The sequence below is a fragment of the Petaurus breviceps genome, unplaced genomic scaffold (assembly GCF_028583685.1).
Source record: "Petaurus breviceps papuanus isolate PSGF00001 unplaced genomic scaffold, PetGlider_PUasm1.0 91133, whole genome shotgun sequence".
Lineage (NCBI taxonomy): Eukaryota > Metazoa > Chordata > Mammalia > Diprotodontia > Petauridae > Petaurus > Petaurus breviceps.
The window spans coordinates 71,180,936-71,208,932 of record NW_027187419.1 but is presented as its reverse complement, the minus strand read 5'-3'; the positions used below and the strand labels follow the sequence as shown (position 1 = coordinate 71,208,932).

General features: G+C 34.8%; 1 protein-coding gene and 1 long non-coding RNA gene across 4 annotated transcripts in view; one reads left to right on the top strand and one right to left on the bottom strand.

Moving 5' to 3' along the window:
- The window catches only part of NBEA (neurobeachin), an 809,664-nt gene that overhangs the window by 405,892 nt on the left and 375,775 nt on the right, over positions 1–27,997 (bottom strand). For all 3 annotated transcript variants that reach the window (XM_069079971.1, XM_069079972.1, XM_069079973.1), the window contains exon 34: positions 11,396–11,457. In XM_069079971.1, coding sequence (XP_068936072.1) covers positions 11,396–11,457 — 62 coding nt within the window. The remainder of the gene's footprint in view (positions 1–11,395; positions 11,458–27,997) is intronic.
- LOC138154980 (uncharacterized) overlaps positions 9,771–27,997 on the top strand; it is a 58,706-nt gene continuing 40,479 nt past the window's right edge. Inside the window, exon 1 of the long non-coding RNA XR_011166725.1 lies at positions 9,771–10,310. This is a non-coding gene — a long non-coding RNA (uncharacterized lncRNA). The remainder of the gene's footprint in view (positions 10,311–27,997) is intronic.

The window sequence follows — 27,997 nt, the reverse complement described above, 5'->3', positions numbered from 1 at the left end:
AGTGAGTAACCTTTTCACAAGCAGTCAGGAAAAAATAATTCAAGTATTATGGAAACACAATTAGAACAACACAAGCAGCTTCTACATTAAAGATCAGAGAGCTTGAAATATGATATTCTAGAGGTCAAAGGAGCTAGGATTAAAACCAAGAATCACCTACCCATCATAACTGATTATGATCCTTCAGAGGAAAAAACAGACATTCAATGAAATAGAGGACTTTCAAGCATTCTTGATGAAAAGATCAGAGCTTAATTGAAAATCTGACTTTCAAATAGAAGACACAAGAGAAACATGAAAAGGTAAACAGGAAAGACAAATCATAAGGCACTTTTAAAAATTTTTGCGCTTTTTTGGAGGGGGGAAGGCAGAACAACCTGGGCTAAGTGACTTGCCCAAGGTCATACGGCTAGCAAACGTTAAGTGTCTGAGGCCGGATTTGAACTCTTGTCCTCCTGACTCCAGGGCCAGTACTCTATTCACTGCACCACCTACCCACCCCAATAAGGCACTTATTAAAGTTGAACTGCTTACATTCCTGCATGGAAAGATGATATTTATAACTCATGAGATCCTTCTCATTAGTAAGGTAGTTGGAGGGAATACATATAGACAGAGGGCATAGGGTAAGTTGACTATGAAGGGATGATATCTAAAAAATAAAATTAAGGAGTGAGAGAAGAATGTATTGGGAGGAGAAAAGAAGAGGTAGAATGTGAAAAATTATCTCATATAAAAGAGGCAAGAAAAAGATTTTACAGTAGAAGGGAAGAGGGGGAGATGAGAGAGAATGAGTGAACCTTAGGCTCATCAGATTTGTCTTGAGAAGGAAGTAACATATATACTCAATTGGGTAAGGAAATCTATCTTACCGTACAGGAAAATGGTGGGGTTGGGGGTGGGGGAACAAGAGGGGAGTAGTAACAGGAGGACAGATTGGGGAAGGGTAATCAGAATGCAGTCAGTTTGGAGTAGGGGGAGGGAGAGATGGGGAGAAAATTTAGAACTCAAAATATTGTGGAAGTGAATGCTGAAAACTAAAATAAATAAATTGAAAAAAAAGAACCTAGTAGGAATAATAAAATGTTTGAAAGCAAAGCTGAGAATACAATAATTGGCGAAATGCATTCAGGAGAAACCAAAGTATGAGGTAAAAACCTGGTGATATAGTGATGAGGTACAGGCTCTGGGAACCCCCCTTGAACTCTGATTAAATCATCTCATTTGATGAGGCATTTGCATGACGCAATAAAATAAAGAGGTTACCCACAAAGAGGGCTAGGGTTGCTCTGGAGACCCCAAAATACCAACATGCCTGGTCCTGCAGAATGAATTCAACTCAAGTCTTCTCTTAGCCAAAAAAAGTAAAGTTTATTAAAAGTTCACTAGCATTAGACACAGAGTAAGTCTGCTAGGTCATTCTATGGCACTCTCAAATACATGGAGACAAGATAGGGTCTTATATACAGAAGGCTGTGGAAGGAATCGGTGGTATAGAGGAGGAGTTTGGGGAGGGTCTTCAGGAGGAGTTAATGAGGTCAATGAGTGATTGAGCATGGGAAGTTGCTAGAGGCTACCTGGAGACTATAGACAATGGGGCAAGGCCAGTTCCAAGCTGGATTGATATTTTGACAGGCTCAAGTGTGGGATGTCTAGTAACAGAGGTTTGGGCCCAGTCACAAATTAAGGCTTATTGCCTCATGAAAGTGCCTCATCAAATGAGATGATTTAATCAGAGTTCAAGGGGAGGTTCCCAGGGCCTGTACCTCAAGGACTCAAGGAGAGCTCAGGGGGCTCCCAGAGCCCATACCTCATCAATAGGATTAGGAGAACTTGTAGCCAACAAGGTTTTTACATTAGGAAGCCAGACAAATAAATGAAATACAGTCAATATATTATCAAATTGAAATCACAGTAAAGGATAAAAAAAAAGGAATTTTTCTGTCATAAAATTAGAATAAAGATGAGAAAGCTAACTTGAGCCATGTATTTTGGCATCTTTCTGTTCTTCAATGATGCCAAGAACTTAGACATATTTCTGCTATACTGAAATACTGAACAAAATTTTTAATATCACAATATAACTTTTGTCCAAAATATGGTATAGCAGGAATGATTTGAGCTACACATTGGTTATAAGGCAAGTATAGCAGTAGGATCAAGATATCTACATTGTCATTATACCTCACAAGGCAAAGTTTATAAACAAATTTATTCTAAATCAATATATTCTACTTAGCTATGCTTGAGTAAGCAATGAGACTTGGTAGCTGGTGCTAGAATGTTTTGGACAGACTCATAGAATTTAAGCAATTAATCAATAAACATTTATTGAGCACCTATTATGGGCAAGGCATTATGTTATGCTCTAGAGAAACAAAAAGAAGCTAAAGATGATCTTTGTCCTGAAGAACCTTACAATCTATGGGGAGAAAACATGCAAATACATATATACAAAGCAAGTAACATATAGGATAATTAGGAAATAATTAAAAGAGGGAAAGCAGTGGAATTAAGAGGGGTTAGGGAAGTCAAGAAATGGAGTATCTTGTTTGTGGAACAGCTAGGAGGCCAGTTTCACTGGATCAAAGAGTACTTGTTAAGGAGTAAGGTGTAAACAGGAGACTAGAAAGTGGGGGTGGGAGAGAGACATTAGGTTCTGAGGAGAGTTAAATGCCCAACAGAGCATTCTGTATTTGTTCTTAGAGGCAATAAGAAGCCACTGTAGTTTATTGAATGGGGAGGCAGGGGAAGGAGATGGGGGCTAACATGAACAGACTTGTTTTGTAGGAAAGTCATTTTAGTGGCTGAATGGAGAATGGACTGAAGTGGGGCAGGCAGACCCATTAGCAAGCTATTGCAATAATCAAGGAATAAGGTGATGAAGGCCTTGAATGAAGCAGAATCAAAGGAGAAGAGGGGGGTATATTTGAAAGATGAGGGAAAGGTGAAATTGGCTGGTGTTGGCAAAAGCTTGGATATGGGGTGAAATTGAGGAATCCAAGGATAAAACCTTAGTTGTAAGATTAAGAGAATGTAAGGATGGTGTTGCCTCAATAAAAGAGAAGGTAGGAGGACTGGAAGATTTAAGGAGAAAAATAATTAGTTCTGTTTTAGAAATATTGGGCTTAAGATGTCTACTGGATATACAGTTTAAATCCAAAAATCATGAAAATAGAAGTTAATTTTATCCAACCTTTTGCCCAATGCTAGTATTACTTTTTACAGCATCATTGAGATATGATCATTCACAGAATTTGAGAGTTGGAAGGGTCTTCATTTATTATCTAGTCTAACTCATACTTGGAAGAAATCTTGACTTTAACATATCTGATCTGTGATTATCCAGTTTCTACTTGAAGACTTCCATGAAATATGTACCCAGCATCTCTCAGAGAATGGCATTCTATTTTCATACAAGCTTAATTTTTAGGAAGTGTTTCTTGACACCAAGCTAAAGTTTTCTTCTTGGAAACTCCCACCCATTACTCCTAGAATTGCGACCTGGGGCCAAATGTTAGAAGTCTAACCCTTGCTCTAAAAGAGAGCCATCCAAATAGTTAGAGATAACTATTACATTCCTCCCTACCCACCACACTTCCTAGTTCTCTTTTCTCCAGCTTGAAAAAGGTCAGTTCTTAATCCAATCCTCATATACCATGGAGTCAAGGCCATTCCTATTGTGGGTGCCTTCTTTTAGAATCTTCTCAGTTTACCAGCTAGGCAGCATCATGGACTAAGTCTGGAGTCAGGAATACCTGAGTTCAAATCTGGCCTCAGACACGTAAGAGCTGTGTGACCATGGGTAATTCACTTAAATCCTTTATCTCACATACAAAATAGAGATAATAGCACTTACTTCCAAGGGTTATTAGAGGATCAAAATGATGGGGTACAGGCTCTGGAAACCCCTTGAACTCTGACTGAATCTTCCCATTTGATGAGGCATTTGCCTGAGGCCATAAGCCTTTCATTATAGCTAGGCCCAAATCCCTTACTCTTAACTAGCCTACTCCTCCATTATCCATCTACTTCCCACCTTTGACCCTATCAAAATATCTATACCCTAATCTGTTACCCTTAAACTAGCCTTAGCCCTCCATTGTCTGCCATCTCCAGGAAGTCTTCAACTATTTCCTACCCTTAATCTCATTACTGGAGTCTGACCTCATTTGATTCCTCCTCTAGACCCTTCCCAAACCTCCCTAGATCCCTCCCACAATCTTTCTGTATATAAGACGCATCTTGATTCTGAGAAGGGGCTGAGAATCATGTAGTGCAGATTCACTGTGTCAGATTATTCTGGCCCGCTTGTCAATATAAGCTTCACATATATTTGGGTCCCTTAAAAGTCTACCCATTAAGGCAAATCTTTAATAAACTTTGCTTTTCTTTGGCTGAGAGAAGACGTGAGTTGAATTCATTCAGCAGGACCTGGGGTGTTGGTACTTTGAGGTCTTGAGTGGTTTTTCCAATGTGATATTTCACATTGCCTTCCATTTTTTCATTCTTTTGGATTTGTTTTATAATATCGTGATTTCTCATAAAGCCATTAGCTTCTATTTGCTCCAATCTAATTTTGAAGTAATTATTTTCTTCAGTGAACTTTTAAACCTCCTTTTACATCTGGCCAGTTCTGTTTTTTAAGGCATTCTTCTCCTCCTTGACCTTTTGGACCTCTTTTTGCTGGGCTTCACTCCTCTAAACCTTCATAGCATTCCCTTCCCATTCCTCTATTGCCCCCCCCCCCCAGGTTTGTCAGCTTCTTGTTAATTATCATCTTCTCCCATTAGATTGTGAGCTCCTTGAGAGACGGGGCTATCTTTTACCTTTCTTTATATCCCCAGGTCTTAACTTAGTGCTTGGCAAATAGCAGGAACTTTAAATAATTTTATTTGTTAATTGATAACTTAACAGAAGGTTGCTGAATTAAATGTAGTTATGCTGCTCACAATGTCTGCAATATTCTCCTCTGTCTTCTGCCTTATACAAATTCTGCCCATATTCCAAGGCCTATGTAAAATCTGCCTTTATAACTCCAACTTAATCTCTCCCCTTCTCTATAGCCTACTGCATTTATTTGTAAATTTATTTTGAAGTCAGCATTTCATTAATGCTGTTTCATTTTGCATTTTATGTCTAATTTATTTCATATCTATATATTTTCTCTCTAAGACAAACTCTTCGAAGACAATTTCACCACAAAATTTTTTCCATCCCTAACAATGATGGAATGCTTGCATGCTTGTGCTTGGACCCCAATTCCAAGATCACATTTTTCCCTAGCTTCAAAACACTATTCCTGGCACTTTTCTCCCCAGGCCAAAGACACTATGCCTAATAATAACTCATGAGCAGGCCCAAGTAAAACAAACTATCTTTCCCCATCAGTAGAACAAACTGACCTCTGAAGAAATTCTCTTGTAAAAATGGAACTATTTTGTAACCACAGAATAATCAGAATAATCATGTATTGATTGCCAAAGTTATATTCAATTCAGAGGTCAAGCTATAGTCATCACCTCTCAAAGTTATCTTGCTACAGATATAGTAGACCAAAAATACACCCCTGAGAACTCCTTCCCCTGATTTCCAGTAGTAAAAGATGCCTGTGACCAAGGTTGTAAGTTATCACCTAATTAGCATGTCTGCCAAATAATTAATACACTACTTTTCCTACATAAGCTTTAGCATCACTCCTGTTAGGTTGCAAGTTCCTTAAGGGATGCAAGTTCCCTAAGGAGCTCTCCCTGCTATATTGGCGTTACAATAAACTCTTGCCACTTTGACTTAAAGAATGCTTGAGTCTGTGAATTCATCCCAGACAATCCTCTGTTGTTCTCTGGTCTTTGGGGGATTCCCAAAGCCTACGCTCCAAACTGCAACAAAGTAGTAGTTTTTCAATAAGCATTCATTTAATGGAATCTGATATTTCTTCTCATGAGGACTTGTACTACCTAATACTTCTGTGATGCTAGGAAAAAAAATACAATACAGGACAATACTTTGCACAATAACAAAAACTTATTAAATGTTTTATTGAATACAATCTGTTGCAAATTCTTTAATGGATCATAGGATTTAAAGCCATGTTACTTGCTAACTATCAAGTCAAATGATAGGAATTTGGACTACAATTGACACAAATACCATTGATATTGGTGTTATTAATGTATATGGTAGATTCAAAAGGATAATCACGAGAAAAATGATTATTAATAACTTACAGATTTCCCTCCTTTTCTTTTATGCTCATTTTAAGACCTCATTCTCTGAAGGTTGAGCTAATAACCTACTCTATCAAACCCTGCCCAGGTGGGGAAGCCATTGTGCTCTCTTCAGGTTTGGGAGGGGATAAATTCCTTGAAGAGATGGCCTAAGGTAGGAAGTAACTTAGAAGAAAATGACAAAATCAAATTTCAGGTGCAGCCTCTCATCCATTCTCTCATTAATTCTTAACCAATCAGAGCATTGATTGCCATGCTCAGGAACACCCTTCTTTGGTCTAAGAAAGAGATGGTCAAATGACTACACTTTTATAAAAACGTTGGCATTATTAATAAAATTATTATATTACCCAGAGATTATTCTCTTGCAGCTTTTTAGTCTCCACATTCATGACCAAGAGTCCTTGCCACAAAAACTATCCATAAGCAATGTGTAATCTGAATGGATGGCCCTCTTTCCTCTGCCTACTATTATTCCCTACATTCAAACACAATTTTCATTTCTTCCTGCAACTGAAGGTAAATAATATATCCATGGGGAAAACAATCCCCAATCTTAAATGTTCAAGATTTGATCTTTGTTGGGATAGGGAAAAAAAAAAAACCTCCAGCCCTTCAGTTGTGGTTCTTTAGTAAATACTTAAAACACACACACACACACAACTAGGGTTATGGCCTTGATCAAATTGACAGCTGAATTATGAAAGTCTTTTTCACTTAAGGATGCAAATTATATGTGGAAAGAACAAAGTAAAAGAAAACCACAAAATAATTGCTTAGTAACCTATATGCACAGTTTTAGAAAATTACTATACTTTAAGGCCATTGCTACATTATTTTATGCTACTTTTATGTTTTAATGAATTTATATAATTAAATGTTTATTTGCATATTCAGTGTTTTCAAGAAGCTAAAAAATTTAAGGACTGACACGTTACTTTTTACATAACATTTACTGTATCATAAAACCTTTTTTGTTGACATATATGCACGGAAGAAATGTAAGTGACATCTGCTAAGACTTTCCTTATGAAAACTTAAAGAATTCTATGGGATAACATCACTCAATTCCTCTAAGAGTACCTCTAAAGGGGAACTTCCTTAAAAAAAATCTGGAAATAATTAGAAACTATTATAGTACTTTAAAAAAAAGTTTACATGAAACCCAAATCTGCTACATATCAAAGAAGGAAATGAACTAAGAGGAAGGTAAAGCAAATTTAGCTCCCTCCCCCCAATTACACATTAAAAAAAAGTTCCATTAAAAACAGTATCAAAAATGTGACACATTTAAGAGTACTGTATGCAACAAAGACTAACTGGTGACATACTGACCTTGTCAACTATACATCTTAATTATGTTACTTAAAAACATATTACTTTCTAAGATGAGAGGCACTCCAATTCCTACCCACCCACCCCCACTGTGTTAGTTATAGCAACTCTAACTTGTTACTGTTTACAGAAATGAAAGTACCACAATATGAGGGGGGGAGGGAGGAGAGGAATTAGATCACCACATAGCACACGAGAAGAAAAAAAGGAACTAAATAGAAAAAAAAATGTAAATTTTTAATATTTTAAATCTAATGCCTTAAGCAAAGTATTTATTTGTAACAGACTAATAACTATGATAATAGTTACCACTTAAATAGTACTTACAGGTTTAAAAAGCATTGTACTGACAACTCATTTTATCCCAACAACCAGGTCCGGGTGTATGTATAGTATGTATATATAGTATCTATATATGCACACAGACATATATAGTAGTATCTATCTATCTCTCTATCTATTTATCTATCTCTCTAACTATCTAGTAGTTTCCAGTATGTATGCTACAGGAATTATTATGTCCATTTAACAAAAGAATAAATGATTACTCAGAGTGATTAAGAGACTTATCTACACTAACACAGAGTCTAAGTCATTTAACCTCTCTTAGCTTCAGTTTTCTTATCTACAAAATGGAGATAATGCCAAAGGTTTCTTCATAAGACCAAACATAATGGTTCAAATCTGAAATTAAAACATAGCTTCCTCCCCTTCCTATCTCCCACCCTCATCCAAATGACATAGTACACATACAGGAGCCTTTTTAAAACTTATTATATTTTCCACAGAGACCTAAAATTCCTTTGGGGAAACTGACTTGATTGTATATCCTTCAGAGTTTAAAAGGCTGTCCATATGAACTGAATTATCCATGACATGTACCTTCAGACATTTGTAATGTGATATTTCATGTAAATTTAGACCATACTTTGGAGGAGCTGTTGGCAACAGTAAGTTTATTCAGGAGCTCAGATAAGAAAAAAAAATCTGACATCCTTGCTAATCTGTAGTTGTTAACATGGAATTTCCAACATAAGAAGCATAACAGCATATAATTTGCTGCAGCAAATTAAAGGGAAACAAAAGATGCATTTCTCTTCCTTTTTTTAATGTCTGTAAGTTACCCAAGTCTATGAAAATGAGATTTTACTTTTTTAAGGCCTCCATGGTGTCATCTATTTTTTCTATTAAAACAAACACATTTCAAACTTAAATAAACTAGAAAATATAATTCACTTTGAAGACCTATTTCAATTGAGAATTAAATTACATTATAGAAAATGCATCACTAGCTATGAAATGCTGTAAGCTCTTCAAGATGGTTGCTCACCGAGTATTTTTCTTAATATTAACACTATTTATCATAATTTGTAGCTAATAGTATCTTTTTAAAGTGTGAAAGTTAAATATTAATGCAACTCTTAAAAGTCCAGCTTTATAGATGCATTAGTAGTGATGTGGTAGACATTATGGCTTGGTAAAAAAGCATGAAATGGTCTAGCCCCAGAGGGAATAGATATTTTGCAGAAATGATACATTAAGCTCCAGAAGAGAGAATCATGTTATATTGTCATAGAAACTGCTTTGCTAAACAATCTCTATATTAAACACGTTCTTTCTTCTTTGCCAAAGGCCTAGTATAGCTATGGTAACACTGCTGTGGACAAAAATTGGTAACTGGCTTTAGAATTAAACAATTGTGAAAACCAGCAACAACTGGCACATCTGAAACAGCTGAAAGAAATCTGAAGGCATTCCTGGAATTATTCAGGCTTTTTCTATCCTTAAATCAAATGTTTTCAATATCTTTAGAACAATTAATTTATTACCTGATAATTCTAAGAATGTCTTCTAAAATTTAACATTTATTTAGCATTAAAATATAGGATAATTATTCATATGGAAATAGTTCTATTATATGAAAATAGTACTAAACCATAACTTTGTAAGAAAAAAAAAGACTAAATCATTGTCTTCAGTGAACATGCATTCTTCCCCTTTAAATGAGTAACACTGAACTAAGCAAGAAGCATAGACACATGAATACATACATATGTCTGTATATATACATATATACACACATATACACGTATGTATACATACATAGGAAACTATAATATTCACCATAAATAACAAAATAGTTTCATTTGTTACCCTGCTTCATTGAAACCTCTTAAAAAAAGTACACTGCAAAGGGAGCTTAAATTTCTCACTCTTCCTTTCAATCAATATCTGAGGCAAAGTTTCATCTCTAGGGCCCCTAATGGCAGGAATTCATGGAGCCAGCAAATGAGTAATGTTAAACCTATGATTAGATGATGAGGCCATCAAAGACACTACACCCTAATGCTACATTCCTCTATATTCTTCCGAACTGCAGGGAAATCCAAGGCTAAGGCTAAGGAAGAAGGTACGCAATTCCTTTTCTGATAATCTTAAAAAGCTGTTTAAAAGATGTAGCATAGCATGAAACTTAAGGCCTATAAATGATGTCTTGGAATTTCTCTTGAACCTAGGACTTAATCATTAGGTAACAAATTTTTCAAGTACCCTGCAGGAGATGGTTTGAAGTTTGAACCCCATTGAGGATTCCAGCCTGTGATGCATTTTTCTTTAGCTTTTCCCAACTAATATTCTTTCCAGCTAACAGAAAAAAAAAAACCCACCACACACATGAAAACTGGACCTAATCATTTCCTTATGGATACAGACTTGAAGAAATGAAGTCTAAGGAATGAAACTCAAAAGGTAAGTTTAAAAAGATTAACTAAATTCATGTTTTTATTCATTTGGGGGTAGTTATACAATTAGACAGGGGAATTTACCAGTAACAGTTTAGATGTATATTGCTTTTCACAAAATAAAATTTGGATAATTTAATCATTCTTAGTAGTAACTTTGAACATACATATTAACGTTTTTCTAATTGTTATCTGAAATTTTAATGTCTACATGACATTATGTCATTGAAGAATTTGTAAAATCAGATAGCAATAAAGGCCTAACTTTAGTTATGGCTTCAGCCTATAATAACCTATTCTCCTCCCCCCACCCCTTAAAAAAATCCTGATAAACTGTCAACCATAAAAAAGAAGTGAGATGAAAAACATTAATGATAATAATCTAATAATTCCAATTCTACTTTAATTCTGGTTATTAACAAATATGAGAAATAGTAACAATACTCTTAAAGAAGAAAAGCTCTCACTTTTATGCTTTCAACAGAAATCATACTAAAAGCCTATAGTGTAAACTATTTTATATATAAAGAAGACTAAAGTTTTATTTATTAGACTATTCATTAATGGAAACTCTTATGGAGTTTTTGTTTTGTTTAATATTGGGGGAAAGCATTTCTTATACTTTTCTCTAACTTAAGACATTTATAGTGAAGGTCAAGGTTTCCATCACTACTAAAGTGGAAATTTGACTAAATATGACTAAATCAGGGATATAAAAAGTCAATACAAAAATTTTGGGGAAATGTATCTTTTTAAATTGTATATGAAAGTGGAAATATTTTACAAAAGTATTTGTATATGAAAAATCCCATCACAAAAATGGATAAAATTATATATATCATATTATTATAGCTATGCATACATTATATATTCTAAGGAGATACTTTTTCAGTGATAGAATATATGCAAATACCCATGTCTTTCTCCCTTCTCTCCCTCTCTCTATGTATACGTATGTATACATATACATATCCTCAGAGTAAACACTATATTTCTAGCAAATAATGGAAAAAAATAAACAAGTTATCCCCATAAGCAGACATGAAAGAATTTAATGAAGTATCATGTAATTATTAAAGGAAAAGGGCTTACCTGGGAACAAAGCAACATAACAAGCTCAACCACAGATGTGCTGGACTTCATACACACAAGGCCTGCAACAAGCAAATATTGAAATGAAACATCATGATTAGATTGTCCAAAGTTGTCATTTTTAGGTGAAGTTACATTTTCCAGAAAGAAAATCTTGACACATAGGAAACATAAAACTCAATTTATACCTTTACTTAAAAGTAAGGAATTCAATGACTAATTGGTTTAATGTTTAAAAGTCTTCAATTTTAAAAATTCAATAGTATAATGAGGGACAGGGGAAAAGTCATCTACATATCTCAAGGTGGATTGGTTTTGAAGATATTTCCAACATTTGAACATTTCTCATGATACTATTAAAGTATACTAGCTACAAAAAAACCCCCAAACATGTCATTTTAGCTAAAATTAATCACAGACCTATTTTCTGGACCAAAGATATCTTATCACTTAGTTTCAAAATGATTATCAAAATCTATTTTCCAAAAGACCTTACAAAAACATAATTTCCATAGCATGACATCATTAAAGCTTATAAAGATTACAAATTTCAGATAAAATATTTAAAAAAAATTGAGTAATGTTTTATTCAATCCATAATTCTTCTATCACCTAAAAAGCAATATAATTTAATATTATGCCAGTAAGCAGTAACTTCTTTATTCTGTTCTCCTAGAAGAATTGAACACAATTTACTCATAATGAATTTACTTTTCAAATATAAAGGTAACTATTACAAAAAGTTTTATATATACATTTTAAAAAATTCATTTTGATTTGCAGTTTTGAAAATGCCAATAGATTGGAATATATTAATAAGAGCTTATTAAAACCAGGACTCTTAAAAGGGGCTAACAATGGTTTTCTCTGATTTGAAAAGAATTTATATTATTATTTGTTGGCTTCCATATTTAAAGTAATATTCATTAGTTTTTATAAACTGGTCATTTAAAATTTTTAAAAACAAAACAAAACCTACAGTAAAAGGAAAATCAAGTCATGAAAAAAGAGCTGCCAGAAAAAAATGTCTCGCACTAAATATAAAGTTGGATCCCAAGGATTTGTGGCTAAGTATTTTTCAACAAATAGAGGTGAGTCAAATGCCTTCCACAGAAAACCATGTATATTTATTACAGGTAGCAGATAAATCCACTTTTGTGCCCATTTTGCTGACATCCCTATCCTTATTGTTAAAGGAGACAGAGTGAGCTATAAAAAACCTCTGGTATTTTATCTTATCAGATCTTTCAGCAGACAGTTAACTAATGAAATAAGAGGCAGATGTGTAAAGCTCATTTAAGGGAGACAATTGCTATAATTGATCAGCAATTCTCATCCTCCTACATTAGAAGATCCAAAAGATCAAAATGGCACATTTTAGCAACTGCAGGCAACCTAACTATTTCAATGTAACACAGGAAGAATAAATGAAGATCAAACTATATAGCTACATTATTACAATTTACAGACCACTAGAATGTATTCAACTGGCTAAAGGATTACTGAATATTCTGATAAAAACAAATACTTATTTTCTCTCTCTTCAAGCAATATTAATCAGTAAATAAAGATTTATTAAGCATTTACTATGTTTAATGACTGTGTTAAATGCTGGGTACGTAAAGAAAGGCAAAAGACATTGTCAATTCAAGGAGCTTACAATCTAATGCGGGAAGACTACATATTAAAAAAAAAAAAGCTCAAAAGGGTAGGAGGAGAGGAGGGAAAGATTGAGGGTACCCAGTGCGGGTGGAGTGGAGGATGATGCCAGGTGGGAAATGATGAGATGCCTGTAATGGGCCCCCTCCTTAAATAAAGCATCTGGGAGGAGTTCTCTGATATCTGCTCTCCACCCGCTCCAATCAGTGGGAGATAGGGGTACAAGGGGCATGGTGTACAGAGGAAGTATGAGTTTCAGTGCTAATGTGATCTGGTGGGAAGATGAAATTCTAGAGGCAATGCCAAGTATAGGTAAGCAGTAAGATGGAAAATAAATGAACATTTACCAAAACTAAGGAAAATATGTAATTCTTAATAATTTACAATCCAATTTTTCTGATAGAACTTGTTAAAATGATTTGCTACACAAACATACATACACACACCTTTCTCCATTTTCCAAATAGCTTAAATCTATTTTTTAAAAAAGGCTTTTCAAAGGAATGCTATGTTTTAAAAAGAACTGAGGAAAAAAAAGAAGTAGCAAAAGTTATTATAGACAGATTGTGATTTCAACTCAAATAACCTCACATAAATTCTTCTTGCCAAATTAGTTTTAAATAGAATTTATTTAATATGTTATCCTCCCAAAAAAACCCACTTGCTTTGGATCTATGGTGAGAAGAAGAGAAATTAAAACCTGAGACAGTCATTCAGGTAATGGAAAGCAAAAAAAGCCGAAATTTCTTCTACCTCTAAATACCTCTAAAACCAACTTCTGATACCTCTTTCCAATAACATCCAGATTTAATCAAAGTTAATCTTATTTTAGCCTGACATAATCAAATACTTTCTCAAGTGTTCACTTTATTTTGCCTCCACAGTAATTGTCACTTGTGAGGAAAGTGCCTTGCAAATTTTGAAGTGCTATGCATTGTGGCTTAAGATCTCTTGGTTTCTCCACACTTTCACAAAACTGTTACCTGATTTTTACCCTTCCCCTAAATAGTGGATTGATAGAAAATAGTTTAGTCAGAAATGTACATTTTAAAATCAGAGGATATTGTAAGAGTTTCTCGAGAAAAAGGTTAACTGCACCAGGCTGCCTAATGATACGAATGAGTGCTGAGAAAATAAGCTTTATTGGAATCTTGGCTTGAATGTGTTCTGATGCAGTGTTTGGAAGAATTAGCTGATTCATCACTATTTGTGGAGTGGTCAAAAGTTCTTTAAAATGGGAAGGGTCAGAGATAGTTAAAACCTAATCTTTCAATAAAGAATAGATCCATATGCAAAGGATGTGAACACAGACCAAAGTAGTTAAATTTCTTGCAGCAGTATCTGAAGAGATGCTGAAAGAAAAAATAGAAACTATGTAAAGAGCATATAGCTAAGAAGACAAGCTTCGCATCCCAATGTTAGAGCACTACACTTATTAGAGCTACTTAATACAAGAATGATGTGACAGACAGGGAACAACTTGTAAAGTATGTGAAGTTAGAAGTCTAGACAGATAAGGCAGAGATTACCTACCCCATTTATCAGATGAAATATTGTATAAGTGTCCAGAGTAAGTTCTCCCTTAAGCCAGGTTCAAGTTCAGCATGTTTAAAATAGAACTTATTACCTATCCCTTCACATTCAACCAAAACTCTTGCAATCTTGTCTTTTTTTCTGTTAAAGACACTACAATCTTTTAAGGCACCTAATTTTACAACCTTCATGTAATTCTTAATGTCCTAGTTAATCCACATATCCAATCAGTTGCCAACTCTTGTAATTTCCTTCTCTACAACATCTCTCCCCTCTCCCCACCCTTTCCCTTCAGAAAGGGGCTACTACTGCTTAAACCTTCATCATCTCTCACCTAGACTATGACAAAAAATTTATTTACCATGTGCAGGTTGAATTACAAGTGGAAAGTAGGGGTGGCTGAACATTTGGAAAGAAATAACAGATCATATTAATAATAAAATATATTAATACAAATCATCTCAATAAATGCTGAAAAAGTCTTTTCTAAGGCTAAATACAGCAATAATTTATGATTAAAAATCTACAAAGTATTAAGTTATTAAAGGGCCTTTCCTTAATATAATAAACAATGGCATTATTTGTTAAAAAGAAAAACAAAACATCAGATATCTTTACAGAAATATGAGAGGCAAAGTAAGGATGACACTTGTAATATAGTCCTAGAAATGTTAACTGTAATAATAAGACAACCAGAGGAAATTGAGGGAATAGACATAACTGAAGAGGTAAAGGTATCACTATTTATGGATATGATGGTTTCTTAAAAATAAAAATTCTAGGGATACTGAAAAAAAATTAATAGAAACAATAGCCTTAGTAAAGTAGCAGGAACTAAAAATTAAAATCATCAGTCTTCTTTATATCACCAACAAAACCCAGGATAAGAAGAAGGAAATTGGGGGCAGGGAGTGAGAGAGATTTATAATTACTATAACAATAAAAACACAGGACTTACATAAATATGGATGAAAACTAATTTTTTTTACAGAAATAAAGAGAAATAAATGTAAAGATTTTCACTGGGATTTAGCATTATAGTAAAAATGATGACACTCCCAAAAGGTAATATAGAAATAGGCCCCAAAAAATAACAAATTCATCTGAAGAACAAAAAAGTCAAGGATCTCAGGGAGAAGTAACCAAAAAAATTAGAAGGAATGAAACTGTTCTAGTATTACTGTACCTCAAAACTTTACCTTCAAGTAGTAAGCTTGAGAGAACTATTTGGTACTGGAGAAAAAAAAAACTGATCAATGGAACAAATTAGGTAAACAAGATAGTTAGAGGGACAAACGTAAGGAGCCAGATATGTGATAAACTGAACTGAAGGTGTTTTGCCACAAAACAGTTCAAATGGATACTTGACCTCAGTACTGCACTGCAGCATAAAAAAAAGTTAATAGAATGGAAGGAAGTATCTCTCACAACTAGGGTTGTAGGGAGAATTATTCACACAAGTGATAAAGATTATCATTTAGAGGTAAAATGGCAAATTGAGATTTCACAAAATTATACATGAAAGAAATCAACAGAACAAGAGTAAGAGGGAAATCTCTGATTAAGGTCTGATATACAAGATGTTTAAGAAATCAACATTAATATATAACAAGGACCAATTTTCAAAAGATAACTAGAAAAAGACAAGAAAAGATAGTCTATACCTCTGGTATGAACTATGAGGATGATGATCAAGATGATTCAGCTGAACAACTACTCAACATGATGTAGTTAATAGTCATGACAATTTGGGTTCAAGTTCCACTTCTGGCACTTATTAGCAGGGTGTGTGACCCTATGAAAAGTCACTCACTCTTAGTGTCCCAGCACATCTCCAAGATGGTAAATAGCTGCATATTTGCCTATCTGTATTGGTAGAGGGAGTTTCTACATCAGCAGTTCCCTAGAATAATGGAACCACAGGTTTGGTCACAAATACAAATGCCACTTGTTAAGAGTTGGTGCCATGACAAACTCTGAGACAAAAGAAAAAAAAGGCAATTTCTGCCCTTGAGGTGCAAATAAAGGTACCACATTTGCACATCTCTCATGTATATCACCTTCTTATACTACTCTACTTCAGGCCTCATTCTCTATTCTACTCAATTATTACAGTGGCCTCCTAATTGGGCTCCCTGTCCACACCTCTCTCCCTACTCCACATGAGCTTCCACTCAGGTGCAAAGAGATTTTTCCCAAAGATGTAGCTCTGACTATGTCACTTCTCACCTCTGACTCAAACTCTAGTAGCTTCAGGATAAAAAACAAAGTCCTCTGTTTGGCATTTAAAGCTCCTCATAATCTGGCCCTTTTTTACCTTTTCACTCTTCTTATACTTTATTCTTCTCCATGCACACTATGATTCAACTATGTCCCCAATACTGAATAAATACTTTATGACTGTCACTAAATATTAAATCTGCTTTGGATGATTCAGTAATTGTATTAAATATAATGGGTTGACTTCAGAATCCATTTACAATTCATATTATAAAAAGAAAACATCAAGAATTTTAAAAGAGTTTTAGTGGTTTTTGCATTTGTGGAAATAAGCAAAATTATTGATTTTTCTTTCTTTTTCACATTTTTCCTTCTGTACAGTAATCACAATGGGTTATTTAAAAAACTTTAAAAGGTAGGATAGATAAAATACCTTTTCCTTCATTACTAATATACCCACTCATTAAATAAATTAAGATGGTAATTACCATATATCAAGAACATATTTTTATTTTAAAAAAAAGATTAGACAGCTTACTTTTGTCTGAATAGGTTTTGTAGAGCTTATATTTACTTTGAAAAGCACTGCTACACTGTTTCTTTTTTCATCATTAAAATACTTCATTTTCTTTGAAATATCATCATTATTTTCTTATTCTATTAGTATTACTTGATTTAGAACTGAAAGAAATTCATTTCAACTTTATTATTTTGGTTATGCCTACGGCATGTGCTGGCTAATTAAGCTCAAAATCTAAAATGCAAGTTAAACTATTCAATTAGTATGGATTTCTACTTCTGATCAAATAAGATAGGTAAAAACACATTAAAAAATAATCATATGAAATAATCAATGTCCAAACTCTTAATTTTTTGCTATTACCATCAACAGAATATGTTTAGGAGTTTTGCTGTGTGCTCTTCCTAGTTCATCTGGACCTTATAAAGGTCTGGTTGCATTTTCTTTCAATGATTTTACTTTGATAACATAAAACCTTCCTGAAACTGGAATAAACTGTAGTATTAACAGAAAGGAAATGAAATAATACTGAATTTCCTTTACCTAAAAAAACCCCCACAAACCTCTAAAAATATAACCATATCAAGAGGAGCTAATTTTTTAAATGTTCAGGTTACAAATTCTAAATGAAAAATTATTCAAAATATTAGAAGTGAAACTCAACTCTGATTTATTCTTAGTCTACACTCTCAAATCCCTAAAGTCATGGCATGTGCATAGTCTATGGCAAATGGTGATAACTAAAGAGGTTCTATTGTGGATAAAAGCACTATGGGAAAGAAAAAAGTGTTTTAAATATCAAAGTATGTTAAATGTGGACTAGGTTTCAAAAACATTTAGAAGTGAATGCTATTTTTCAAATACTGAAAAAGATTTATAAAAAATCTAATGTTACTTTTCACTGCAAAACAAGAACATTTGGTATATATTTTTTACTTCAATAGAGGTTCTCTATGTCCCAGAAAAGCTAAAAATTCCTTCATTTATGAGAAGGGTTAGTATGGTATTACCCCAAAGTTGTAAGATAGAAATACTTAAGACTTTTAAAATAGATTTGAATTCTATCAAAATTATCTGGAACTGGACCTACAAAAAAACAAACAGCTATTTTGAAAGAGGTTTTGTTTTTTGTTTCCCCCTCTTTGAATCAACCAAACTGGTTGCTTGGTATTATATCAACAGTTTGAAAATATTACCCTCTTAAAGAATATAGATGTAAATTACTGAATAAAAAGGTTATTTCTTCCACTGTAGAAGTTCTCTTAAATCCTATGTGCACTGAAAACTAATTACTAGAATAGTTCCTAAAATTACATTTTCCCATATTTTTCTTACAAAAAGATCATCCAATCAGAAAGAAGTGGTACCTTGCTTAAAAAAAATCCCTCAGAGATCACTAACTGGAACCATAATGTCAATAATAAAAATATTATCATGAAAGCTATCCAATGTTTAAGGACCCTCATGTTCTTAAAGACTAAAGTAGTCATTTTTAATCACTAAGATTTTTTCCCCATAGTCAGTAGATGATGTTAATTGAACATTTTCTAAAAAAATTTTTTTTTAAAGTAAAGAATGAGGTACTATAAGTATAGCAAGAAAGAAGTGGCAAGGGAAGCCAAAGGAAGCTAGGAAAAAAGTTATAATTATTATTTACCATAAAGGAAGATAGCTATAGGCAAACATATTCACAGCAAAGAAAAGCCAGAAACTACTATTAAAATATTATTCCCATTATCACTTACCATAATAACTAAAAAACAATAGCTATCTAGATTTATTTTTATATACAAACACACAGCCCTTCAACCCTCCCTAACTCAACAAGCCCTAATGACTTATATTCAATATGACAAACTTTTGTTTGCAAAGTAATGATGTTTACTATACTTCACTTAAGAAGGAAAGAAAGTATGTAATATACTTCACAAAGATTTAAGATATTTTTTTTTTAAGTTAACTGCCCACAGATTTTAAAAACCTTCTACAATTCAAAATGCATCTATGAAGAATGTTATATTCAGGATAATGTATACAATGACATGGAAGTTTTTCAAAGCTGAAATTTTAATGCACAATGATAGAAAAGAAAACTTATTGCCAGTGATGTCTGAATAGCAGAGACACTGCTTTTTATACATAAACATTTGTATTTTTTTAAATCAAGAAAAGTGTAAAAGATTCGATTATGTCTTTGTGTGCTTCACGTGGGCATGACAATACAAAAACAAGGTCTATGAAGATAATAAGAAAGATAAGATTTGGAAAAAAAAATTCTTTAGAGGAATGGACTTCTCATATGTCAGAAATAGGTTCACTAATTCTTATTGAAATTCATGGAACTGATGAAGTAAGGTAAGTATTCTTTACCTGACAGAGGTGGCAAGTAATGTTAAAGAAGAGTATGTGAATGGTGATCATCCTTGGTGTCCACCCCAAAGTTGATACCACAAAACATCCTAGTTTCATTACTAAATATAGCTTGGGATTTTGTGACTTCAGACCATTATAATAGATTTTGAGTCCTTTGATTCCATATATTTGCTGTTCAACCGAAATCTAGCACTATGGAATTCGTGGAACTTCAAGCTCAAGTTATTATTGACCTAATATCTACTGTTCAAAATTTCATGAACAACAGCTTTCTGAACAGGCATCAATCATTTTTTGTCACTACTTAAAGGGCACTGCTGTTTTGATTAATCTATTTTTGCTTTGTATTTCCTATGTATTTCTGTTACATCTTTCTTGTAGTGTCATAAATTTCAGGTGTGTATATCTTATAGTTTTATACTTCAGTGAATCTTGTCAAAGTAGGTACTGCCCCCAGTGGGACAGACTGAAATCCCTCCACAATTTTTATCCTGTGAAATTTTTGTTTGTGTCAAGTTATGCATAAAATACTTTATATTTTGTTTCCAATAATTATAATAAAAATTGTGAGGGGGCGGCTAGGTGGCGCAGTGAATAGAGTACTTGCCCTGGAGTCAGGAGGACCTGAGTTCAAATATGACTTCAGACACTTAATACAAAAGCTAGCCATGTGACCTTGGGAAAGTCACTCAACCCCAACTGCCCTCCAAAAAAAAAGAAGCAAAAAAATGTTTGTTTGGGGGCAGCTAGGTGGTACAGTGAATAGAGAACCAACCCTGGAGTCAGGAGGACCTGGGTTCAGATCCAGCCGCAGACACTTAACACACACAAAAAAACCAACTAGCCGTGTGACCTTGGGCAAATTACTTAACCCCAATTGCCCTCCAAAAAGCAATAAATAAATAAAATAGTGAGACATAATGGAAAGAAAAAAAGCTGAATTTAAAATCTAGAAAATGATTCAAATCATACCTTGGTCATTCAAAAGCTAGGACTCTCCTGGTTAAGAGGACTTAACCACTCAGAGCCTTCAGGCAATACTACAACTCTAAGTTATATTAAGTTCCCGTGAAGCATTTTGTGGGCCTCATTCTTACCATCCTCAAATATCCAATTAATTGCCAAATCAAATCCTACTGTTTTTATCTCTACAACATGTCATATCTCTCCCCTTCTCTCAATGGACAGGCTTTCTACACCTCTTACCTGCACTATTACAATAGTCTAATCGACCTCTTTGCCTCAAATCTATTCACTATCCAATCCATCTTCTAGTTCCATTCTACGTTTCCAGCATTATCTACATATGGCTCTCTTTCATCTATACTATAGTCTAGCCACACCAGGATTCTTGCCATTCTTCATATCTCTCATCTCTGTGCCTTTGCTCAGGCCTGGAATACTCTACCTGCACTTTTGTGCTTTTTTGAAACCCTAAACTTCATCCTAGATTCAAATCAAATAGATTACCCCAAGCCTTCACCAAGATTTCCCCTCCCAAATTTACCCTGTAATTTACTTTGTGTATGTTGAGGGCAGGGGCTACTTTCATTTTTGTCTTTGTAAGGTTGCCTCTTACTACTCTATATACTTATGTACATGCTCTCTTCTGCTTTAGAATGTAAGCTCTTTGAGCACAGAGGCTGATTGTACATTTTGATTCATATCCTGAGGGTTTAACACAATGTTTAGCAAGTAGTAAGCACTTAGTAAATGCTGGTTATTGGGGCGGCCAGTTAGCACAGCGAGTAAGAGCACCGGCTCCAGTGTTGAGAAGACCTGAAGATTGAATCCCAGGCTCAGACACTTAGCATCCACCCGGAAACACCGGGCCATGTAACCTTGAGCAAATTATTTAACCCCAATTGCTTAGGGGCGGCCAGGTGGCTCAGCGAGTAAGAGCACCGGCTCCAGTGTTGGGATGACCTGGGTCAAATCCGGGCTCAGATACTCAGCACCCAGAAATAACTGGCCGTGTAACCTTGAGCAAGTTACTTAACCCTGATTGCTTTAAATAAATAAATAAATAAATGCTGGTTATTGGCTGAAGACTTAAATCATAAGACTGCACAAGAGAATAGAACTATTAAAACTTTTTCATACATAAAAGAATTCATACATTCCTTTCCTGTTTCTGAGTTCTCAATCTATAACAAAACTCTGCCCAATCAATTATAACTCTATTTTCTTAATAAAAGCATAAGCAAATCACATCTAATAATTAGCCCCTTTATCCAAATGTATACTTGTTATTATTGTTCAGTCATTTTTCAGCTGTGTGTGACTCTACATGACCCCATTTGGGGTTTTCATGGCAAAGATACTAGAATGATTTGCCTTCTTCAGCTCATTTTATAAATGAAGAATGGAGGCACACAAGGTTAAGTGACTTGGCCAGGGTCAAACAGCTAATGTCTGGGGTCAGATTTGAATTTGGGAAGATGAATCTTCTTGATTCCAAGCCCAGTGCTCTATCCATTGCACTATCTAGCTTCCCATATGTACATTTACCGTTTCAAATAACTCATACCAACATATTTATTAAAAGTAAATGAGTAGAGTGACTGGTGAAAGGTCACTAGATTTGGAGTGAGAGGACATGTTTGAATCCCTATTCATCTATTAAGTGACCTGGGCAAATCACTTTATTTCTCTGTGCCTCAACTGCCATGCCTGTAAAATGAGTGTTGGACCAGAGTCACTAGACAGATGTTGAGGTCCCTTCCAGTTCTAGTTCCATGAGTTTGTTTTTCCCTTTATAGAAATCATACAGCTTTTCCACATATTTCAAGTTTGCTTAGGATTATAAATGATTCTATTTATAACTGAATTCTACCAAGTTGCTAATATTTAATGAGATATTTTGTTGTGTTTCCCAGGAGTTCTATCTGGCCTTCATTTGAATAAAGATCACAATGGAAAAAAAAACATTCCTCAATAGTTATTTATTTACAGATTATAACTGTTGACTATATTAAAAATTTACCCATGTATTCCTTTGAAACTTTTAAAAAATATTTACTTTTAGTTTTCAACACTCATTTCCACAAGATTTTGAGTTACAAATTTTCTCCCTGTCTTTTCCCTATTCTCCCCAACCCAAGATAGCGAGGCTACTGAATACCCCTTCCCTCAACTTGCTCTCTCTTATATCCTCCCCCATGCCTCCCCTAACTTTCTAGTACAGCAAGATGGATTTCTATACCCCAGTGTCTGTATATCTCATTTCCCAGTTGCATACAAAAAAATAACTTTTTTAAACATTTGTTTTTAAAAACTTTGATTTCCAGATTCTTTCCCTTCTTCCCTCCTTACCCATCCTCACTGGGAAGATAAGCAATTCAGTATAGGTTGTACATGTGTAGTCATGCAAAACATTTCCATAGTAGTTGTGTTATGAAAGACTAACTATATTTCCCTCCATCCTATTCCACCACTCACTTATTCTATTTTCTACTTTGACCCTGTCCTTTTTCAAAAGTATATGCTTCTAACTACCCTCTCCCCCATTCTGCCCTTCCTTCTATAATCCCTCCTCTTATTCCCTTCCACCCGACTTTCCTGTAAGGTAAAATGTCCAAATGAATGTGTATGTTATTTCCTCCTTAAGTCAAATACAATGAGAGTAAGGTTGACCTTTCACCTCCCTGCTCTTCCCCTCCATTGTAACAGTTTTCTTTTGCCTCTTTTACATGAGATAATTTACCTTATTTTATCTCTCCCTTTCTCCTCTCATTATATTCCTCTCTCACCTCTTAATTTTATTTTTTAGATGTCATCACATCATATTCAACTGATCCTGTGTCCTCTATGTATACATGTACACACATATACACACACTCACATATATATGTATACACACATGCACCTTCCTATATACATATACATGTACGCATACATATATATATATATATACACATATATATTCCCTTCAACTATCATATTGAGAAAAGTATCATGAGATACAATGATCACTTTTCCATGTAGGAATGTAAATAGTTCAACTTTAATAAGCTCCTTATGATTTCTTTTTCCTGTTTACCTTCTTATGCTTCTCTTGCTTCTTGTATATGAAAGTCAAATTTTCTGTTCAGCTCTGGTTTTTTCATCAAGAATACCTGAAAATCCTCTATTTCATTTAATGACCATATTTTCCCCTGAAGCATTATACTCAGTTTTGCTGGGTAGGTGATTCTTGTTTTAATCCTAGATCCTTTGACCTTCAGAATATCATATTCCAAACCCTTCAATCCCTTAGTATAGAAGCTGCTAGGTCTCGTGTTATCCTGACTGTATTTCCACAATACTCAAATTGTTTCTTCCTGACAGCTTGTAATATTTTGGTTTTCTTTTTGGGATCATTTACAAGAGGTGATCGGTGAATTCTTACAATTTCTCTTTTGCCTTCTGGTTCTAGAATATCAGGGCAATTTTCCTTGAGAATTTCTTGAAGGATGATTTCTAGGCTCTTTTTTTTGATTGTGGCTTTCAGGTAATACAATACTTTTTAAATGATCTCTCCTGGATCTATTTTCCAGGTCAGTGGTTTTCCCAATGAGATATTTCACATTGCTTTCTTTTTTTTTTCATTTGCTTGGATCTGTTTTATAGTATATTGATTTCTCATAATGTCATTAGCTTCCATTTGCTCCAATCTAATTTTGAAGGAATTATTCTCTTCAGTGAGTTTTTGAAATTCCTTTTCCATCTGGGCAATTTTGATTTTTAAGGCATTCTTCTCCTCATTGACTTTTTGGACCTCTTTTGCCAGTTAGTCTATTTTTTAAGGTATTATTTTCTTCAGTCAGGGTGTTGATTCATTTTTCATGATTTTCTTGCATCATTCTCATTTCTCTTCCCAATTTTCCCTCCACTTCTCTTACTTGATTTTCAAAATCCTTCTTGAGCTCCTCCATGGCCTGTAAAAAATTGATATTTTTCTTGGAAGCTGTTGATACAGGAGTTTTGAATCGATGACTTCTGGTTCCATGTTTTGATCTTTTTTGTCCCCCCAAAAAGGATTCTATGGTCTGATTGTGCTTCCTCATCTTGCCAGCCAATTACTTGACTTTTGAGCTCTTTGCCATGGTAGAACTCTGCTTCCAGAATCGAGAGAGTTGTGCCCCAAATCACTGGAGTTTTTCAAATGTTGTCAAGAGCTATGAGGAGGGCACCCTCTCTACAGACACCCCAACCTCTGGCACACTGGCCACACACCCCAGGATCACCACCCAAGACGGCGATCCAGATCCAAGCAGGTCAAAGCAAGAGTGATTACCCTCTGAATGGTCACTTGGTCCCTCTATGATCTAGAGGCCAAGAGCTCCGGAGGCAGCCATGTAGCAGTAGCTGCAGCCACCATGCCTCTGCCACCTCTTGCCCTGGGTGCAGGGGCTGGACCACGCTGTTCTGTCACCCAGCTCCTACAGAGTTCTCCACTGACTTTTTACTTTCTCTTTGGAGTTTATGGGTTGACAAGTCTGGAAACTGCCAGAGTTGCTAGTGATTCACTCTCCTGAAGTCGGCTCTGGCTAGTCTATGATGCTGGTCGGGGCTGCCCTGGGTCTGGGTCTGTGCAGCTCACATGGGACTGAGCTTGACTCCCAGCTTGCTGCAATAGACCTTTCCTGTCAGCCTGCCAGGATGCCTTTCGGCGGGAGATTAGTTTCTCTCTGTCACTTTGTGGGTTTTATAGCTCTAAAATTTGTGTAGAGTCATATTTTATAGGTATTGGAGGTGGTTGAGGCAGGAGCTCAGACAAAAGTTCTTGCTTTTACTTCGCCATCTTTGTTCTGCCTCCTTTAAAACTATTGATTGGATGTCAACTAATCTTTAATATTTACCTCATCCAATAAGATTCCATCTATCCATTTGAAATTTATTTGAGTATAAGTCTGTGTGAATGTGAGCTTTCTGAGGACAGGAATTTTTTTTTGTCTTGGTATCCTTAGTTTAACAATGTGGCTTAGAAAACCAGGTGCATTTATAACCATTTTACTTTCTGTTTCAATCACTAAGTCAATTTTGTGGGACAGAGAGGGAGTACGACTCTCTCTTTCTACTTATATTCTCTCCCTTTGGATTATTGAATTCAGTTGTACTATGATCACAATTATGTATTGGTTTTCCCCAATTATTTTCTGTAATAATTCCTACTCACTACATGGCACCAAATGCAATATACTGAATCTATTATCAGCAGGCCATAAATTACAGGCAGTACTCTATTTGCAACTGGAAAATGCTTTCCCATTAAGAAGTCACCCATTATTCATGAATTTAATTTTCAAAATATGCACATGATCAAGAAAGGCAGGCAGAAAAACAACATGGAAAGAAAATCACTGAATGACATCATTTACACTCTCTAGGAAATGTCTGCTGGATTTACTTTTCCCTCATATCAATAATAACTGAAAGAAAATATAGCTTATAAGTTATTTTCCCCTGTGATATATGGCCAATCAGGATCCATCTTAAAATTCCAAAAAGTAATTTTATATACAGCCTTAAGCATGGCATTCCTAAGCTCCTTCTTTACTATGTATTTATTTTGTATAAGGCTTCTTATGTTCTGAATTTTTCCTATGAAAATGTCATCCATTGACAACAAATGAATGTTATTCATTACAATGCAGTAACATTCCAATTTATTTACATACTAAAATTTGTTGAACCATTTTCCCATAATTAAAAGTATATTGTTTGTAGCTTTATTTTTAATACAAATGTTGCTACTGGGAACATTTTGATACATAGAGATCTTTCCTTGTTGCCAATAATCAATCTCTTTAGGATATAGTCTCAGGAATGAATCTCTAAAAGGTCACAAGTAACATATCTTGCATAATTTTTTTTTTTTTAAGCAATCGGGGTTAAGTAACTTGCTCAAGGTTACACGGCCAGTTATGTCTGGGTGTGGTGCTAAGTGTCTGAGCCCAGATTTGATCCCCAGGTCATCCCGACACTGGAGCTGGTGCTCTTACTCACTGAGCCACCTGGCTGCCCCCATATCTTGCATAATTACAAATTGTTTTTCTGAACAGTGTTCCCAATTCATAGCTCTACCAAGAGTGAACTAATATAGCTGTCTTCCCACAGCCTATCCAAGGATGAATTTTATATTGTTTTAGCATTTTTGCTAGCATGACTGGAGGTGATAATTCATAATTATTTAATTTTTATTATTCTGGTTATTAGTAGTTTGAACATTTTTTTATATTAACAATAGTCTACATTTTTCCTTTTAAAAAGTTTGTTTCAATCCTTTGAAAATCTATATGCTGGAAAAGACCTCTTCCTAAATCTTACGAATTTGTTGTTTCTTTAGAGATTTGGTATGTTAGAGTATTATAATAATATTCAATACAAAAATTTGTCCCAATTTATTTCCTTCTGATCTCTACACTAGTTTGATTTGTGCAGAAACCTTTATAATTTCACATAGAAAGAATTGTCTATATTGTCTTTTGTAGATTACAAATTTTCCCCTATCCAATATTATTAAAAATCATTCTGTTCTAGATTTTAATATGTCTCTTTGTATCACTTATTCATTTGGAATTTTTGTGGCATAGGCCTGAATGCAAGTTCTTTGAGGGCAGAAACTTTTGTTTTTGTCTTTGTTTCCCTAAAATTCAACATGAAAGGTGCTTAATAGATACTTGTTTAGTTGAATATAAGATAAAAGATAGTAGGCTAAATCTAGATGCTGGAAAACTTTGGATTGAAGTCCTAACTCTTACACACTAGCTGACTTAACCCTGTTTAAATCACAATCTTTGTGTGCCCTCAGACAAGTATCTGTAAGGTGTAATTGTTGTTGAATCATTTCAGTCTTATCTGCCTCTCTGTAACTCTATTAGGGGTTTTCTGGGCAAAGAAAATGGAATGGCTTGCCCTTTCCTTCTTCAGCTGACTTTAAAGGAACTGAGGCAAACAGGGTTAAGTAACTTGCCCAGAGTCACATAATTAGTAATTGTCTAAGGCCAGATTTGAACTAATGAAGATGAGTCTTCTAAGACCCCACCCTCTATCCACTGTGACACCAAGCTGACCCTTAGGTCCAATATCAAAGCAAAAATACCAGAGAATTGGGGCGGCCAGGTAGCACAGCAAGTAAGAGCACCTGTTCCTGTGTTGAGAAGACCTGGAGATTGAATCCCAGGCTCAGACACTTAGCACCCACCCAGAAACACCTGGCCATGTAACCTTGAGCAAGTTACTTAACCCCAATTGCTTAGGGGCAGCCGGGTGGCTCAGCTAGAAAGAGCACCGGCTCCAGTGTTGGGATGACC